The sequence below is a fragment of the Schistocerca serialis genome, chromosome 2 (genome assembly GCF_023864345.2).
Source record: "Schistocerca serialis cubense isolate TAMUIC-IGC-003099 chromosome 2, iqSchSeri2.2, whole genome shotgun sequence".
In the NCBI taxonomy this organism is placed as follows: Eukaryota; Metazoa; Arthropoda; class Insecta; order Orthoptera; family Acrididae; genus Schistocerca; species Schistocerca serialis.
In genome coordinates, this window is record NC_064639.1 from 1,158,874,355 (window position 1) to 1,158,893,973 (window position 19,619).

The 19,619-nt window shown below is 40.5% G+C and overlaps 1 protein-coding gene across 1 annotated transcript in view; it reads left to right on the forward strand.

Annotated features, from left to right (window-relative positions):
• The window catches only part of LOC126458614 (ribonuclease Z, mitochondrial), a 134,780-nt gene that overhangs the window by 47,217 nt on the left and 67,944 nt on the right, over positions 1-19,619 (forward strand). Inside the window, exon 4 of the mRNA XM_050095780.1 lies at positions 9,038-9,298. Within this exon, the coding sequence (XP_049951737.1) occupies positions 9,038-9,298 (261 nt within the window). The remainder of the gene's footprint in view (positions 1-9,037; positions 9,299-19,619) is intronic.

Genomic DNA, 19,619 nt, shown 5'->3' on the forward strand with positions numbered 1-19,619 from the left:
TCTTAGCTCTCACACAACCCTTTAAACTTGTTTGTAAAGTACCTACAAACTGTTCAAAACAGTATGCTAACATTTCTATAATCACACTAAAAGGAAGAAGAAAATGCAGGTATTAAGAACAAATATTAGAACTAATAACTATTTTATGGTACTTCTAAGTGTACACCATCCATAAATGTGTATGAAAACACCACAGGTCGGTAAAGTTTAACATAAATAAATGACTGGGTGCTGCAGTTCATACCTCGATTGTGATTTTCCTGTTCAGTATAATTGCATTTCGCTCCGTTCACTGTCCACAAGCTCCTTGTACAAGAAAGAGAATATTTCATGCCTTCATCATTTGCCTTAACTTATGTCACATGTGAATGAAGTATGGTAAATATTGTATCTGTTTCTGTGGATAAAATTTTTATGTACTGGTATCAGACTTTCTGCCATTGTAGCACAATAAACAAACTATACTGCAAACAACACACCTTGACAAGGTATTTAATGTGCTGTATCACTGAAGCTGCATGTTTTTAGAATACACAAGTTTAAATACAATATCCACCAAATAGCTTCCAAAACGCTGAAATTAAGATGGCGGCGGCTCGATTTGCTGCTACCTGCCAGTTACAGCGAGCACAGCAGGTGTGACCAACTCAGCCAATTATAACACGACTTCTTCTTCATGTGCATACACAAATTAATATACACACAGTATAGAAGCAAGCAGAGCTTTGCCTTCATGTGTAATTTTGGTTGTCGCAATTATTGGCTGATGCTTTTTCAGGGATGTGATTAGTCTCAGATGGAAGAGCACAGCTTAAATTGCTCTGAGTGAAGCAATGACATTCCTATTCTGTTTGCGAGAAATGTTTGGCTGTTTTTTCCCGAAGTATGAGGTCTGTTCAAAATATTCCACAGTATTTGTAATTTTTTGCCAATGGTGTATCGGAGCAAAATGTGGCTGGCACCATTGCACATGCCTGTGTTTAATGTGTAACTGACAGAAGTTTCATTGTTGTATGTCTTAGTTATTGTTCAGTGCTGTAATAAGGAATGTTGTGTTGCACAGTTTGCGGATTTCAAGATGGCAGAGTTAGAGGAGCAACACATCTGCATTAAATTGTGTGTGAAACTTGAGAAAACCTTGACAGACACACATCAAATGATGCAGCAAGCCTACAGCGATGAGTGTTTAAGCCACACTCGGTCTTACGGATGGTTCACAGAGTTTAAAAATGGCCAGATGGGAGTTAGATGACCCTCGTTCAGGATGCCCTTCGACGTCTGCCGACAACGCTCATGTCAAGAACATCAATGAAATTGTGCATGGCAATTGAAGACTGTCCGAGAGATCATAGAAGGATGTAACATTTCAGTTGGATCATGTCATGAAATCCTGACACAGCATCCTGGAATGCATTATGTTGCTGCCAAGTTCATTCCACAGCTCATAAGTTAAGACCGGAAAGATATCCATCTCACAATCTATGAAGAGCTTTTGGATCGTGCCAGTGAGAACGAGATGTTTCTTAAGAGAAACATAATTTCCGAAGTTGAAAACCTCATTAAAAGGATGAATATTTGCAATGATAGACAGGATAAAAGAAAATTTGCAGACAGCGTTTCATGCGATCCAGCAAGAGGCCTACCAAGACTGCTTGCAGAAGTGGAAATGGCATTGGGAGTGGTTCATCAATTGTGGAGGAGAGTATTTCGAAGGAGACTGTACACAATAAGTGAAAGGTAAGTGTAGAAAAATTTTGTGGAGAAGATTTCAGAATTTTTTGAACAGACCTCGTATGTCGCTGTTTGTATATCACCATTTTGAAGGGTATTGTTAGGTTTGGATGTAACAACACAGCTTTAATTGCTGGAAATGAAGCAATGACATTTAAATTCTTCGTTGACACATATATTTGGCTGCTGGTCTCTGAATACGTCCAATGTCCAGAGTGGAGTTAGGCTGTTTTTACTGAAAGAGAGTGGTATTTTTAATTTTTGCTATGTTAATTGTACTCATTCATAACTAGTTTCAGCCATGCAGGCCATTCTCAAGTCATTTTGTGGTTCTGTACAAAATAGATATATTGTATTACTGTAAACCTAATTTAAATGTATTTATCTGCAACAGAAAACTATACATTGCGTTTTGCATTGTCGCCATCTTTAAATTTGTGTTTTCTATTCATTGCTATCTTTTTGGCTTGACAACTTGACATTTACAAAGGTATTATATTGATCAAAGAGTAAAGCTAAACGTGTAATAAATGGAATAATAATTTCAAATACTGTGACTATATGCCTATTGTTGAGGAAAGTTAAAAAATAGCAAGAAATAAGAGTAAAAAATAAAATAAACATAAATATTGAAGTATATAAAATAAATTGTGAGGTAAATGTATTTAAAATCATTTACATTCACTTAATTACATTTCTATTCTTGGAGGTAATATAACATATTCTATTTTGTACAGATCCACAAAATCACTTGAGAATGGCCTAGAAGGATGAAACTAATTGTGAACAAATAAAATTACTGTAGTGAAAGTGGAAAATGGCACCTTCTTTTAACAAATCTATTGCTGTGCACCTGCTATAAAGAAAATGTTTCTTTTTATCATGCGATTTCCAAGGATGTGGTTAGGCTGAGATGGGAGCACAGCTTGAATTGGCACAAAAATCTTGTTGTGGTGATAAACTTATCACTATCATACCCCACGGTTGAGGTTAGGTTGGAAGGTTGCAATTTGGTTATTAGTTGGTGAAGCCAACATATGTGAAAGCTATAAAACCTGGATGTACTGATAACTGTAGCTTGTTACATAGCAAAGAGATGTCTAATTTTGCTTGCTTGTCAAGAATATTCAGCTATTTTCCAAAATATATTGCACTTTATGAGGGTATGGATAGGCAGGAAACTAAGAGCACAACTTCAATTTGTGGAGACAACTAGTTGTTGTAACTTAGCTAGTAAATTTGTTTCAGGAAACTGTCAGTATTTAAGCAGAATTATAGCTTGTCATGGCTAGTTTGTAGCATATCCATAGCGCTTGCTCCATATAAGTCAAATGTGATGTTATTGTGCAACCAAAGTCAATAACGTATCAAGCACTGTGACATATTGTGAAATTTGGGCCCATTTGAAGGCAAGTATCATTCCCTAGTTTTTGTTCAGTCTTTAAAATGGAGTGCCTTTAGTGCTTTCTAGGTGAAGTTGGATTTTGTGGATTATGGTCATGATGGGTGAAGTATGATTTACTACCACAGCCAATGGACTAAAGCAGGTGCCGTATGCCATGTAATTTTTTACTGAACAAGTACTCTCCATTTCTAGTGCTGATGGAGGGTGTGGAATGGTAGTTGCATGCTAAATGTGCAATGCATGTTCAAGCAGAGTGCCAGGATCTGCACACAGTTCGGTGTTCTGCGAGTGATAGTCTAAAAAATCTCTGACTTCTCTGCCATGTGTGTCTCCATTTGTTGTCCAAAGATGGCGAGACTTCTCACAAATTTTGGAATGTGTTCGCACATGGTGACTGACTGTCTTCCTCCTGTCATGAACTGTGTATTGAGCAGGAGATAAATAATGCATAACAGTTGGGGGGGGGGGGGGGGGGCATGAGTAATGGTTGAAATAGACAAGGTAAAACATGGGAAAAGGAAACACAGCAAAGACTGTGAAATCATTGAAAATTAGGTGTTTGGTAAAATTCAGTGAGGGTTGAAAAAATTCTTGCTTGAGCCTGTTGAATTTCGAACTAAACGAGACTTGATGAGAATAATCTAAGAAAAGATCCCCCTCTCAGATGACATTTGTTAGCAGCTGCTTCAGTTCATAAAATGCTCTAGGTATTAGAGGTCCAGCACCTTCGAGTGAACCATATTCTGAACTTTGTAGATCCAAAAGATCATTCTCTTCACACACAGAATGTGGAGAGAATGTTGTAAGATGTCAGAGGTAGCATCCCTTGATATGGCAGAAAGACCAAACGTTATGTGCATTACATAGCTGAGTATATGTTCCACGGAACATATCACTTGAAAGAAATATTACATCACTTTTTTGTTGAAGTGGATAAACTTTACCTGCCCAGTGGAACTGTGATGCAATAATTCTTTCATAGAATGCTGCATGCAAGCATGACTAGGGAAGTCAGCACCATCACTTTCCTCACTAAGAAAGGTATGTTACAGCATCACTTTGCTTGGTATTGTGCACTCTGTATGTTACTTTGGGAAATCTACTTTATTCCTGTCTCGCGCTTAAAACTTTTTGTCATTTGTGTGTTTGCACATTGAAAATGTGATGATATGATTGGCTGATTACATCACATGCCATGTGTGTGTTGTGATTGGCTGATGAGATCCATGCACTGTGTTCTGGTTGTCTAACAAAACCACACCAGACACAGAAATCTCAGTTTCATGATTTCCGAAGCTATCATGCCATATTTGGTGGATTTAGTGTTTATACTTCTGTATTCTGAAAATAAGCAGCTTCAGTGATACAGTGCACTGAAGATCTCTCAAAACATGTTCATTTTTGTGTTTGTATGCTCCTCTTGTGTTTACTTCTTTAACTTGCCTTTGTCTAGCATTAGCAGTGTAAACAATTCCTCTTTTGGTAATAAAATGCAGATAATATGATCTCTCTGGATGGGAACTGCTTAACATAACTGTTGAAGAAGATGAAAGGCTCACAGTGTTCTGGAATCAAGGGGTCGTCTGTGTATAAAATAAAATGAGATTTGGAAAATGTGTTTTGGTGAACTACACAAAAGACACAGAACTGTGTCCGAAAGTGACATTCCAATAGAAATCGGACTACGTATTAGATCCCCCCACCTACATCTTGTGAAATTATCACCAACGGAAAAATCAGAGAAATTAGATCTCCTGTGGAGACTTGCCAACAGTCATTCTTCACATGTGTTATTTGTGAGTGGAACAGGAAAGGTAGAAATGATAGTATGAGTAGTATCATGTGTACACTGTGCCACACTTGCATATTGTAGATGTAAATGTAAGGAGGAACCTAGTGTGTGTAAGGGAGGCCATATATTTTTGTAGATAATTTAGATAGAAAAAGATCTGCAATCAAAGTGTTGCTGACCTGTTTCTTAGCCTCATAAAAGACAGAAAAAGTACAACATACAAAAATAAAATACTATAGGTAGTGAAGTTATCTTAAATAACTACAGCTGTACAATCAGAAAACGGAAAAAATATAGGTAATATCAACAATGGAAAATCCAGGATGGAATATAACAATATAATGAAAAGGATGGTTGCTACTCACCATATAGCGGAGATGATGAGTCACAGAAAGGCACAACAAAAAGACTGTCAGAATGTTAGCTTTCAGCCAACAAGGCATTTGTCAAAAACACAAACACACACACACACACACACACACACACACACACACACACACACAACCAAAGTAGTGATGTGCAGATTATGTAGAACTGTTGCCCTATCAGCCTTCTGTCCAAACTGTACAAGCTTTCCCTAGAATTCTGACTACCACATTGAACTCTGCAGTTGACATGGCTCAGCCCATTGAGCAAGCTGAGTTCCGCACAGGATTTATTACAGTTCACCATATCCTCACTCTACACGAAACAAATAATAGAACACCTACCTCTTTGCCTTGCCTTTATAGATTTTGAAGAGACATTAAATTTGATCAATCATCCTGCTCTGTTTGAGGCTCTTAACAGAATAAGGAGTAAATCAGGGACATATTAAATCATATATAACATATGCAATACCTCTACACCATTTATGAATGTTGTTGAAGAAGTTAATGAATTTACCATTGAAAAGGATGTAAAACAAGGAGACTGTATCTCTGAAACTATTTTCAGCAGTCCTAGAAAAGCTGTGTCTGAGTTTAATTGGAAAACAAATAGAATCTGTATTCTGAGAAAGAGATTAAATAACCAAAAATTTGTTCCTGGTGTTGTTCTGGGCAGATAATATAGAACAACTTTCTGATACTAATTAGTGAAGTGGCTGTAGTCTGCTCTGAAGTTAGTCTAATAATGAATTACTATAAAGCAAAGATCATGCTAAGTGAATGGACACTGAAGAGAAATATATATTGGATGTACACAAGTGCAGAAGTTTGGAGAATATGTCTGTTTTAGTCAACTTTAAAATATGAAAGGTGGCTTAAAACCATAATTATTTTAACATATTAAATTTGTGTGGAAAGCTTACGGAAGATACTAGTCAGTTTTTATGTGTAAGAAGTCAGTTGAGTTGAAGAAAACGGTTTTTTATCAGTGTGTACTACCAGTAATAAATTATGGCTTTGAGACATGTCCATTGTGTTCAGAGTCAGAAAATTCATAGTAAATCAAAGAGGAATGGAAAGATTAATGCTGGGCTATACAAAGAAAGGGAGAAGAAAGCATAACTATCAGGTGTGCAACAAATGCCAGTGACCTAATGGAAAGAGTAGATACCTTGAAATGTCAGGCAATAGGAAGCTTGTGATCAAGTGTATAATGGAAAACAAGAACCATTATTTATTTAAGGAATGGAATTGTAGCAAGTGGAGTTAGTCGTATAATATGTTGTAGAAAGCATTTCTTGGGTAGTCAAAATAAGAGGGTGTGCTTCATGTTTAATGTAGCTGAAGAGTAGACCATAAATGAGAGGGAAGTCAGTGTCACTGCAAATGCACTGAGTTAAAAAATTGCTGAAAGAAAGAATTATATTTTCCAAGGAATTTTAACAGATGATATTGTTGTGATTTTGCCACGCATGCATTTGAGTAAATGACCAGAGACTAATGGTCCTTTAACATAAGGAAATCTAAAAGGTAGGCAATCAGGGCTCCATGATTGTATAACTCCTCTAATGATTATATTCCAGGGGTAGGTAGTTATTTATTTGGGTAAAGACAATTAATGTGAGCAGGAAGAGTGTTGAAAGTTGGTATGTAGCTACAGTTTAGGAAGGAAAAATGTTTGCTAGCATATAAGCCATCTACTTAGGAATATTGATAAAGAGCATTATTTCATCATCAGTTGTCAGCGGCAGGGGAGGGAGATAGAAATCACTCTGCATGGCCATTCTAATTTAAGTTTTCCACCAAATCACAAAAATCATCCTCAGAAAAGGTCTAGGTCAATTTCATTCTCAACTCTTACTCATCTCATCTTCCTCTTGTGACTCAATGTTGATAATGATATGTAGTTAACAGTTTCACTTGTACAGTAAAATTTTTCAATCTGGTTTTGATTGTCTCACCCATTTTTACCATCCCTACAAAAACATAAAACTCAAGATTATTGATGTTAATGTGCACAATCTACTTCTTTAATCAAACTGGTAGAATGGTTATAAATAATGGCGAAGCCACCATTTTCTCACAAAGATTTTTACGAAAAGTTAACAATGTAAACTAGTATCTGAAGCTGTCAAGCTGTAAAAATGTAGGATTAATATTTTGTATAAAAGAATTAAAAGTAATGTTAATAATTACTGTGCATAGATTTCAGGGGTATAAATTACTAGATGATTTGCTGTGCTTATTTATTCAACTATGGTGTCCACAGTTGCATGTAGATATCGTGACCCCACATCTCTCATGTTCCACCTTGTGAGTTGCTAAAAGGAACTCATTAAACTTTGGTTACACAATAAATCAGTCTAATCTAAAAGCTGTAAATTCAACTAAATACCTAGGTGTTACAATTACGAACAACTTCAATTGGAAGGAACACACAGAAAATGTTGTGGGAAGACTAACGAAAGACTGCGTTTTATTGGCAGGACACTTAGAAAATGTAACAGACCTACTAAGGAGACTGCCTACACTACACTTGTCCGTCCTCTTTTACAATACTGCTGCGCGGTGTGGGATCCTTACCAGATAGAACTGACGGAGTACATTGAAAAAGTTCAAAGAAAGACAGCATGTTTTGTATTATTGCGAAATATGGGAGAGGGTGTCACAGAAATGATACATGATTTGAGCTGGACATCATTAAAAGAGAGGCATTTTTCATTGCGACGGAATCTTCTCACAAAATTCCAATTACCAACTTTCTCCTCCGAATGCGAAAATATTTTGTTGGCACCAACTTACATAGGGAGGAACGATCACCACAGTAAAATAAGGGAAATCAGAGCTCGTGCGGAAAGATATAGGTGTTCATTCTTTCTGCGCACTATACGAGGTTGGAATAATAGAGAATTGTGAAGGTGGTTCGATGAATCCTCTACCAGACACTTAAATGTGATTTGCAGAGTATCCATGTAGATGTAGATGTAGATTTCAAGTTTCGCATTTTGAAGCAGAATTCACACCTATATTCGCATTTATCGCAAAATGGGTGACAAATTGAGGGAGGGAGCCGGCCAATCAAGGATTTATACTTTCCTTAAGATGTGTAGGTATGAACTGCATTGTGGAATCTTACATTGGTCCTCTGGAATATGCCATTTTTCTACCCTGCCAACAAAGGGTTTGACAACAAGATTTACCATTCTTGTCTTTTATTGGAGAACATTCAGCCTCCCTTAAACAATTACCATATCAGTCACACCCAGTAGCTCTACACATCCAAAAGTTGGAGAAGTGTGGCATATGGTCTAAAGACACAGTAGCAGTCAAGGTGCTTGCTATGTGATACTTTCCATTTCTGTCAGTGTAACAGATTTTTGGTGATCCCACTGCATCAGTAATTGTTCAACAATCACCATCCTCCCTGGAGCACCTAAGAACAGTTTCCTTCTGCAGTACACATTTGTACTAATTAAGCAGTTATCAAATGATCAAGTAGATGGACTTACATTCAAGTTCTTTGATGCCAACATTTCATTGTAGGACTTGATGAACTGCATACAATTCTATGAATTTCATCTCACAGATTAGCTAAAAGAGAAATACCATTCCAATCACTTAAAACCAAAGGCTCTTCATGTAAGTTTTGTCATAAGTCTTTTTCCCCATGTACCAGTACATCAGAGTACTACCACTTTCATTGCAACAGTATATATACTAGCCAGACTGTTTCCATTCCAGACCGCAAGAGACTATGTAAGAGTCCAGAGTCACCTAAAGCTACTACCATCAGTTCCGTTTGCAGTATGGCAGTGTCATACATCTGTCGTTTAAAACCTCGCCCAGGAAGCCTCAATCTAGAAAAATGTGTTGAGAAAGGAGTACCCCCAGGCCCATTACTTGGACGTCTGAAATCTGGTGAAGATGTTGAACTAGAGGATGGATCAGTTGTAAAGTCAGCTGAAGTGTGCTTTCCGGATGACCCAGGACCTGTTTTCCTTGGTGAGTACATAAAAAAAATAATTCTATGTCATTTTGATGCAAATTAAAATAGTTTCATGATGATGAGTATGATATTCAAGACAGAAACTAATGCATATAAATACTAAGGATGTCATATGTGGTGGATAAGATCATTTTGTGTGTTTAATAGAACGAGAGAGAGATTTTTGTATTGACATATAACGTAATGTATATTTGTATGCAAATACTGTCTTTCTGTAAACTACATACATTATTAGACATATCCATAATGTATGTCAGAACTAAAACACTATTAACTGTCTCAGGAATATTAACATGTTTTGTACGTTTATTACATTTGGCAGAGCATTATGATAGCTAAAGCAACAGAACAGATAGAATATTGAAATCTGGGAAATTGCAAATGATAGTTGCAAAAGGGCATGCTTACCAGGAAGAGTGAGAGGTGTGGAATAAAAGTGTGGTGCCTGTAACCTGTACAGTTGAAAGTTTAGCCTTTGTGTTGGAGGAGCTGATTCATTTGTGTACAACAAGAATGTTATATTAACATAAGGTTTCATTTGGTGGTATTTTTACATGTGGGTTGAGTAACTATAATATAAAGAATATTGTTGTTATGGCATCATTCCAGAGACTGGTTTGATGCAGCTCTCCACACTACTCTATCATGTGCAAGCCTCTTCATCTCCGAGTAACTACAGCAAACTACATCCATCTAAATTTGCTTACAGTACTCATCTCATGGTCTCCCTCAATGATTTTTACCCCCACACTTCCTTCCAGTAACCCTTTGATGCCTCATAATGTGTCCTACCAATTGATCCCTTCTTCTAGTCAGGTTGTTCCACAAATTACTCATCTCCTCAGCTCTGTTCATTACCTCCTCAATAGTTACATGATCTACCCATCTAATCTTCAGCATTCTTTCGTAGCACCACGTTTCTAAAGTTTCTATTCTCTTCTTGTCTAAACTACTTATCATCCATGTTTCACTTCCATACATGTCTACAGTCCATAAAAATTCTTTGAGAAAAGACTTCCTAACACTTAAATCTATCTCAATGCTTCTCTTTGTAACCTCCCCCTCACTTATCGACCTTAATGACAGTGAAAAATTAAAGCGCATGCACCTAATGGAAATTTAGGAAAAGCAATTGTCACCGAAGTTAATTTGTCGGTAAAGAGGGAGGAAAGGGTTACATCTAAATGAAAGGAAAAATGCAAATGAAATTGGTGGAAATTAATGTTGAGAAAGGGGTAAAATTAATAAAGAAAGTAAATGTGCAGTCGTTACGTTAGCAATTAATTGGCGTTAATTAGATATTTGAGATTTTGGGAAAATTACGGTCGCCAGTCCCATGGACAACTACTATAATAACTGAAAATGAAAGTTTAATGCACATATATTTAGCACTAAAAGCGTGGCAACTGAAGGTTGACACGTGTCGTGTGAAAACTGAATGTTTGTCAGAAGTAATAAATTTCGCTACACTCTGACTTAATTTATCAAAAAAAAATTAATAAAACTGGAAAATTGAAAGTTAATTTAGTGACGAAATTCAATAAAATGAGGTTAGTCTTGGGCTACCTCAACAATCATTTCAAAAGCTACTTGAGTCTATGCAATTTAGAAATAAGAGATTTAACTTTGAACTTGAATTAAATGATTCTGATTAACAATAGTAAAATTTAGTACGTACCAAGCTGAGCTGCAGTCACAGGTAAGCTAAAATATGGTAACAAAACTCGCACTCATAATTTGTGCCTGTGTAATCTAAATATTGTAGCCAGCTATGAATACTTTAACTGAACTTTGAAATTAAAGCAGTGAAATGGAATGATATTACTTTAATGCTGGCGTTTGAATTTCAACGACACTCGGGTTCATTCCGGAAAAGGAGGGGACCCTGCTTGGTAATGCAATTGGGACAATGAGCAACAAAGGTTCATGCTAAGTTGCTGTATTTTGCTAATGGAATAGTTTGAAAAGCTGAGGTCTGCCATACAGTTCTAAAACTTTCCGTGCTTCCAGTCTTCCTTGTTGGTTGATTGAAGGTTTGAAGTCGTCGATCGAGGAGGTGGCGACAGTCACTCATTGTCGGCCGTCGCTGTTGCAAAAGCTGGATGTTGACGCGCCTTCTTCTCGACACGGTGACCAGGCGAAACGGGCTCTTGATGTGCGCCAGCTAAAGCTTCCCGTCCGCGACACAGTGTCAGAAACTATCATAGCAAGTCGAGCGCAATTACGTGCTCTCAAACCCCGAAAGTGCGGCAACTCGCGGGAGCGTCACACAACACACCTGCTCCACCGCCCTACTCCAGCCAGACTCCCCCTCTGCCCGCACTCCACGCGGCAGAGTTCACTACCAAAGATCCTAAACACTTTGGTTCTCCACACGACCTATTGATGTAATCGTTCGATAGCATAGTTTTCCCTAGGCCAGACCTAGTGTAAAAATACAAATAATGTTTACAAAACAAACTAATTATACATTGACATAAATGCATAAATGTACATATATACAAATAGTAAAACAATTACAATATATAAAGACACAGAAATGTCATAACTTCAGGTAACAAAATAAGGAAAAAATTTATAGTACAGTAGATGGAAATAGGAGGATATGCATTTCCGGCTTTACATCTTCTTCAGAAACACTTTCCTTGCCATTGCCGCCTTCATTATGAATCCTCTCTACTTCAGCCATCATCAGTTATTTTGGTGCCCAAACAGCATAACTCATCTACTACTTTAAGTGTCTTATTCCTAATCTAATACCCCCAGCATCAACTGATTTAATTTGACTACATTCCTTTATCCTCATTGTGCTTGTGTTGATGCTCATCTTATACCCTCCTTTCAAGACACTGTCTGTTCTGTTCAACTGCTCTTTGCTGCCTCTGGCAGACTAAGTGACTTTGGCAAACCTCAAAACTTTTATTTCTTCTCCCTGAACTTTAATTCATACTCGAAATTTTTCTTTTGTTGACTTTAATGCTTGCTCCGTACACAGATTGAATAAAATTGGGGATAGGCTACAATCCAACCCTGTCTCCCTCTCTTCTCAACCACTGCTTCCCTTTCGTGCCCATTGACTCTTACAACTGCCATCTGGTTTCTGCACAAATTGTAAGTAGCTTTTTGCTCCATGTATTCTATCCCTACCATCTTTAGAATTTGAGAGAGAGTATTCCAGTTGACATCGTCAAAAGCTTTTTCAGGATGTATATGTCCAGGGACAACCAGCACATCTGGGAAAACCCTGGGAATTTTTTCATCCAGGAGAAAACCAGGAAAAACTCAGGATTTTTTTTTTAGAATTCTTGAAATTTTTCATTGTTTTACTTTTCAGTTAAATTTTTGTTGGTTTGGTTGGTAAGAACTGATACTCCAGCAAAGAATTTTACTTAAGCCCACTGTTGCAGAATAATACTGCAGCAATAAAGCATAAACAGGGGAAAAATAAATAAATAAAATTTAAGTTGCAAAGGGAATGCACCATTTACAACAACAAAACACAGTGCTCTAACGAGTGTCTGCCAACAGCAAAATGTGCCATAACAACAAACTGCTTCCGAAGAGAGTAACTTCACAACGGTTTACATTAGGTTCATGCGTGGGCTGATGCGCATGAGCAGTTGAGCCGTGTATGAGCAGTACCTTCTCCCCCTTCTGGCTACTTGAAGTGTGGCTGTTAGGTGTATCAGCAGTAGCAACAAGCAGCCAGACGCTGTTCCCATGTGGACCCAGGGGTTACAATAGGCCCAAGGTATTCCTGCCTGTCGTATGAGGTGAGTAAAAGGATTCTCCAACTTTTTGGCCAAATCAGTTGTGGTCCCTTTTCAGGGTTTCACCTACACCTCTTTCAGAATTATCCAAAGTGTGGGCCATTTGGGGATGAACACCTTACGTAGTGCACCATACATCCAGTGAGCAATTAGACCTTCTGCACATCATATCATCCTGGATCTGCACCCCCACCTGCAATCCAGTCATCTGGGAAAGGACACCTTACAGGATACATCATCTCCTTCCCTAGTCCATTATCATCTTTTACCCTAAGACAATATTAGATTTCTCGGCACCCAACATCCAGCACTGTAGCCAGCCCATTGTGTCAAGCTGGGTGATATACCTGTGTGGTGGTAGCCCCCTGACACTCAGGCATTGAACTGCTGATGCCAGAGCTCCAAACTCTCCATGTGTGCCAAGGAGTAGATGCCCATCTTCTTGGGGCATCAGGATTCCCGGCAAAGACAATCGTGCCAGGTGGGCTTTGCTGTAGCTGGATGGTGCACGTGGGGGAGCCCCTGATCAGAGTGGATGGCATCAGGGTGGATGACCCGTAATGAAGCGGACCAAGTCATCTTCTGATGGGGACCAAATGGCCCCAGTGGTCTTTAAGAAAGGGAAGGTTGGTTACAATGCTGACAGGTATGACCCTAAATTGTTCCCCTCCCTAGCAACAATATGGGAAGAATGTAGGACTACAGAACACAAAGATCCATATTTGCCTCCATACTTATTGTCCAGCAGAACTGATGGGAACTCCTTTCAGTCTATGAAGCCTCTGTTTTTTTTGTTGAGCACCTGGAAGATAAGTTTGGGGAAGTGACAGCACTGTCCAAAATGCGCAATGGGTTGGTTTTGATTCAGACAGCATCCCCAACCCAGTCCCGGGTGTTACTTGCCTGTGTCAAGCTGGGTGATATACCTGTTTCGATCACTCCCCATAAAAGCCTCGACATGGTCCAGGGAATTATTTTTCATTGCAACCTCCTGTTGCAGACTGACGATGAGCTATGCGCCCATTTGGGACGATGGGGCATTCATTTCAACGCACCTTTAGGGGGCCAAAGACAATAGGGCTACACCGGTGCCTTCATCTTAGCCTTTGTGAAGGATTCGTTACGTGAAAAGGTCAAGGTGATGGTATACTGATGTGACGTCAAACCTTACCTCCCTCCCCCTATGCGGTGCTTTAAGTGCTGGAAATGGGGCACGTGTCCTCCCGATGCAATTCCAGCACCACATGTAGAGACTGCAGGCGTTTGCTGCGTCTGAATACTCCATGTTCGCCTCCTCCCACCTGTGTCAGCTGTGGAGAGCACCACTCCCCCTGCTCGCCGGACTGCCCAGTACTCCAAAAGGAGTGGAAAATTATGGGGTACAAGACCCTGGACAGGCTGTTTTACCTTGAGGCTAAACTAAAATTCGAAAGGTTGAACCCCATTTGAATGCTATATATTTATGCTGCCACTATAGCAGCATCACTATTGATGACACCATTATGCCCCTCACCTAAGCTTCCTCCAGTGGGCTCTCAGGGCCACCCATCTTCCTCCCCCCCTCCAGCTGGCTGGGGGAATGTCTTCGTCGGTTGCTCCCAAAGCTTCTACTTTGGGAGCATCACTCCCCCTCCCCCCAAATGCTAGGGACATCGCTTCCCCTTTGGTGTCACTTTCTTATGCACCTTTCCCATTCAGTAAGATTTCAAAATAATTCATCTCTTCTCTGATACCCTCCATGTCCCTGATAATATCCCCATTCTCTGTTTCAATCGCTTTTATGTCTTCTCTATCAGATATTTTACTTTTCAATAACCCATATAGCAGTTTTTGGTTCCCTTTGCTATCCTGCTCTAGTTTCTGGGTGAATATTTCCCAGCTCTTCCCCTTTTCTTATTTCACAATTTTCTTTGCTTGGAGTTTTTTTTGTCAGTATTCCTTCTCCAGTGTTGTCACCTTGTTTTGCCACATATCTGCACAGCACTGTTGACTATTGATGTTTTTAATAGGTTCCCCTCTTCCTCTACACTATGCCTTTCAGTGTTTGACAGTTTTTGTGCTACTAGATTTTCAACTTCCACTCCTTAATTTTTGGTGTTCTTTGTACAGCATTCAAACTTTTTATCTTATAATTTAGATCAGCTACTAGTAACCCGTGATCGCTACCCAAGTGCTCACTGGGTATGACTTTAGTGTCCCTTTCTTTTCCTCCAATTAATTTGTCTGTTAATATATAGTCTATAACTGTCTTATATTTGCCATCCCAGCCAAATCTAGTAATCATATGGCTATCTTGTTTCTTGGAGAATGTGTTCTTCACTAGAACATGATTCCTTATGCACAGATTTAGAATTTCTTCGCCCTCAACATTTCATCTTCTGTATCCAAAAGGGCCCATCACCTCCTCATATCCATTTCTATCTGGGGCTATCTGAGCACTCAGATCCCCAATTATCATAACATTATCTTCTCTTACTTAGTCTTCCAGTTCGTCAAAGAATTTCATTTTTTCTTCCTCACTGGGCCCTTGCTGAGGTGTGTACCCTTGGAGTATTGTAAAACTATTCTTTCCCAAGTTCACTCTTGCTCTAATTATCCTTTCACTTACAAAGCTCACATCTTTAACTGGGTCAATGTCTTTGTGAAACACAAACCCCACTCCATTTTTTGCCTCTTATTGTGACCCTACCAGTATAATTTGTACCCTCCTCTCAGCAATTTAGAGTTTTTTCCTTCCACTTGGTCTCGCTCAATCCAAGGATATGAATCTTTCTCCTCTCCATCACGTCTACAATGTCTTCAGTCTTTCCTGTCAAGGTTATTACATTTATTATTCCCACTCGCAACTGATTTTTCTTCAGGCTGTGAAGAGCTGTCATTCGTTCCAGGGAAACAAGAAGTGCTGTCTACATTAGGTATTTTTAATCCGAGGGTCGTTCTTTGATTGAAAGCAATGACAACTTTTTCTCACCTGCTGGCCTGCTAAGCCTAACACATCCGAGGATTTTCTTTCAGGGTTTACTCCCTCAGCCTTTGAAGATCCCTCTTCATCACAAGGCAGTGGTTCCACTCCTCATTTGCCCTTAGGAGGGAAAGGATGCCTCCTCCGCCAGCCGTGCCGTACCAAAGATGTTCTTCTCCGCCGTAGCTGCCGTTAAGGACTTTGCCGTACCCCTGGCAAGGGTTTGATAATGGTAAGGAAAAAGGAGAGGTTTAGCATAGGATAGGAGACAGGCTAATAATAGGTCGTTGTGGGACACACTTCGTCTGACTCCTCCCCTTTGGCCTGTCCGGCATGGGTGATACTGCTGGTAGCTACGCTACTGCTGGCATAGCCCTCTGGATCCAGAGCACGCAAACCACCTCACCCACCAGACAGTGCTATGTTAAGGTGGTGTCCCCTGTGGAGGCGTTCTTCCTCTGTCCCTGAAACTACTTCTGAGAAGCCCCCCCAGTCATGTCAACTTTTATGTATTAAACCTGCTTTTTGCATTGTCCTCCAGGAAATCTGGTTTCCCGCAATGCGGACCTCCACCCTTCGTGGCTATCGGGGTTACTACAAAAACTGTCCTGCCTGTGACAGTCACCATCAAAGAAGTAGTCCACTAAGAAACGGGAGCCTCCAGTAGCCCCTGCACTACCACTCCCCCACGGCTCTGCGTCTGAGTCTGAGGATGAGGTGAAGATTCTGGCGTTCCCTGAGGATCTAGATCTCACCGACACCTCGGCCGCAGTGGCACTGGATGCCAACACTCAGCCAGTGGTGGCATGTGACATTGAGGCTTAATTTGCCTTCTTGGTCACTTCATGCCTTCCCAGATGACAGAAAGTGTTATTCTCCAGTGGAACTGCAGTGGTCTTTTCTCCCACCTGGCTGTTACGTCAACTTTTATGTATTAAACCTCCTTTTTGCATTGTCCTCCAGGAAATCTGGTTTCCCGCAATGCAGACCTCCACCCTTCGTGGCTATCGGGGTTACTACAAAAACTGTCCTGCCTGTGACAGATCGTCAGGTGGAATTTGTAACTTTGTCCTTACCTCTGTGTGTAGCAAATCTGTGCCCCTTCAAACGCCTTTTGAAGCTGTGACTGTCAAAGTGAAGACAATGCAGGAAATTGCCATCTGTAATATCTACCTCGCTCCAGACGGTGATGCACTGCCCCATGTATTGGCTGCACTCTTTTCGCATCTCCCTCCACCCTTCCTCCTTCCAGGTGATTTTAATGCCTATAACCCTTTGTGGGGTGAAACCAAGGTTACTAGCCATGGCAAAGATGTTGAGGACCTACTAACTCAACTCGACCTTTGCCTCCTAAACAGGTGTCTTCACGCATTTCAGTGTGGCACATGGCACGAACTCGGCCATAGATTTCTGGGTTTGCAGTCCTGGCCTTCTCCCATCTATCCACTGGAGAGCTCATGACGACTTGTTTGGTAGTGATCACTTTCCACTCTTCCTGTCCCTACCTCAGTGTCCCTCATCTCGGCGCTTACACAGATGGACTCTTCCCAAGGCTGACTGGGACACTTTCACCTCCACTATCACCATTAATGAGGTGGTCCACGCCATCACTCATACCATTATTGCTGCAGCTGAATCTGCAATCCCTTGTTCCTCCGGTTGTCCCCGGTGAAAGTCACTGTCTTGTTGGTCGCCAGAAATCGCTGCGACTATTAGAGACCATTGGCGAGTCCTCCAACGTCATAAGCGCTACCCCACCCTGGAGAACCTCAATGCCTTCAAACAGTTTTGTGCCCAGATTCGCCTCCTCATCAAATGACGGAAGCAGGAGTATTGGGAACGCTATGGCTCCACCATTGGAACGTCGTGAACCTACCCCTCCCAGGTTTGGATTAAGCTCCGCAGATTTTACGGCTATCAGACCCCTGCAGGTGTACCTGGAATTTCCACAAATGTAGCTGTATCTGTTGACGCAGATGTAATCACAGAGCGTCTTGATGAGCTTTATGCTTTCACCTCTGCATCTGAAAATTACCACCACCTCTTTCATCTCCTCAAACAGGGGATGTAACAACAACACCTCTCTTCTGCTTCATGCCACCCTGAGCCGTATAATGCTCCCTTCAGTGAGTGGAAATTTCTCAGTGCACTTGCTGACTGTCCTGACACATACCCTGGCCCAGACTGCATCCATTCTCAAATTCTTAAACATCTGTCAATAGATTCCCAGTGCCACCTACTTGCCATTTTCAACCACATCTGGAGTGATGGCGAATTCCCATCACAATAGGGGGAAAGTATCATCGTCCCAGTGCTACGGCCTGGTAAGAACCCTCTAAATGTTCATAGCTATCGTCTTATCAGCCTCACCAATATTATGTGCAAGCTACTCGAAGCAAAGGACTAGGAAGAGCAGTTGAACGGAATGGATAGTGTCTTGAAAGGAGGATATAAGATGAACATCGACAAAAGCAAAACGAGGATAATGGAATGTAGTCGAATTAAGTCAGGTGATGCTGAGGGAATTAGATTAGGAAATGAGACACTTAAAGTAGTAAAGGAGTTTTGCTATTTGGGGAGCAAAATAACTGATGTTGGTCGAAGTACAGAGGATATCAAATGTAGACTGGCAATGGCAAGGAAAGTGTTTCTGAAGAAGAGAAATTTGTTAACATCGAGTATAGATTTCAGTGTCAGGAAGTCGTTTCTGAAAGTATTTGTATGGAGTGTAGCCATGTATGGAAGTGAAACATGGACGATAAATAGATTGGACAAGAAGAGAATAGAAGCTTTTTAAATGCGGTGCTACAGAATAATGCTGAAGATTAGATGGGTAGATCATATAACTAATGAGGAGGTATTGAATAGGATTGGGGAGAAGAGAAGTTTGTGGCACAACTTGACTAGAAGAAGGGATCAGTTGTTAGGGCATGTTCTGAGGCATCAAGGGATCACCAATTTAGTATTGGAGGGCAGCGTGGAGGGTAAAAATCGTAGAGGGAGACCAAGAGATGAATACACTAAACAGATTCAGAAGGATGTAGGTTGCAGTAGGTACTGGGAGATGAAGACGCTTGCACAGGATAGAGTAGCATGGAGAGCTGCATCAAACCAGTCTCAGGACTGAAGACAACAACAACTACTACTACTACTACTAGAATGTATGGTGAGCCTGCGGTTGTGTTGGCTTCTTGAGTCTCAGTGCCTTGTGACTCCATCCCAGGGCAATTTTTGCCGAGGGCACTCCACCATTGACTACTCGGTCCACCAGGAGACTGCCATTCAATCGGCCTTTTCCTGGCGACAACACCTGACTGCCAACTTTTTCGACCTGACAAAGGTTGTCATTCCGCACTTTGAGTTTGTGTTGGTGCTTCGGACAGTGCGCCCCATATACAAGAGAATGTGGTTCCGCAGGGCTCTGTCCTGAGTGACCCACTCTCTTTAATTGCTGTCGATGGTCTCACATTAGCAGTAGGGTTGTCAGTCTCTCCCCTCCTATATGCTGATATTTTTTGTATTTCCTTCTGCTCCTCTTCTGTTGGTGTGGCTGAACACCTACTACAGTGACCTACTTGGAAAGGC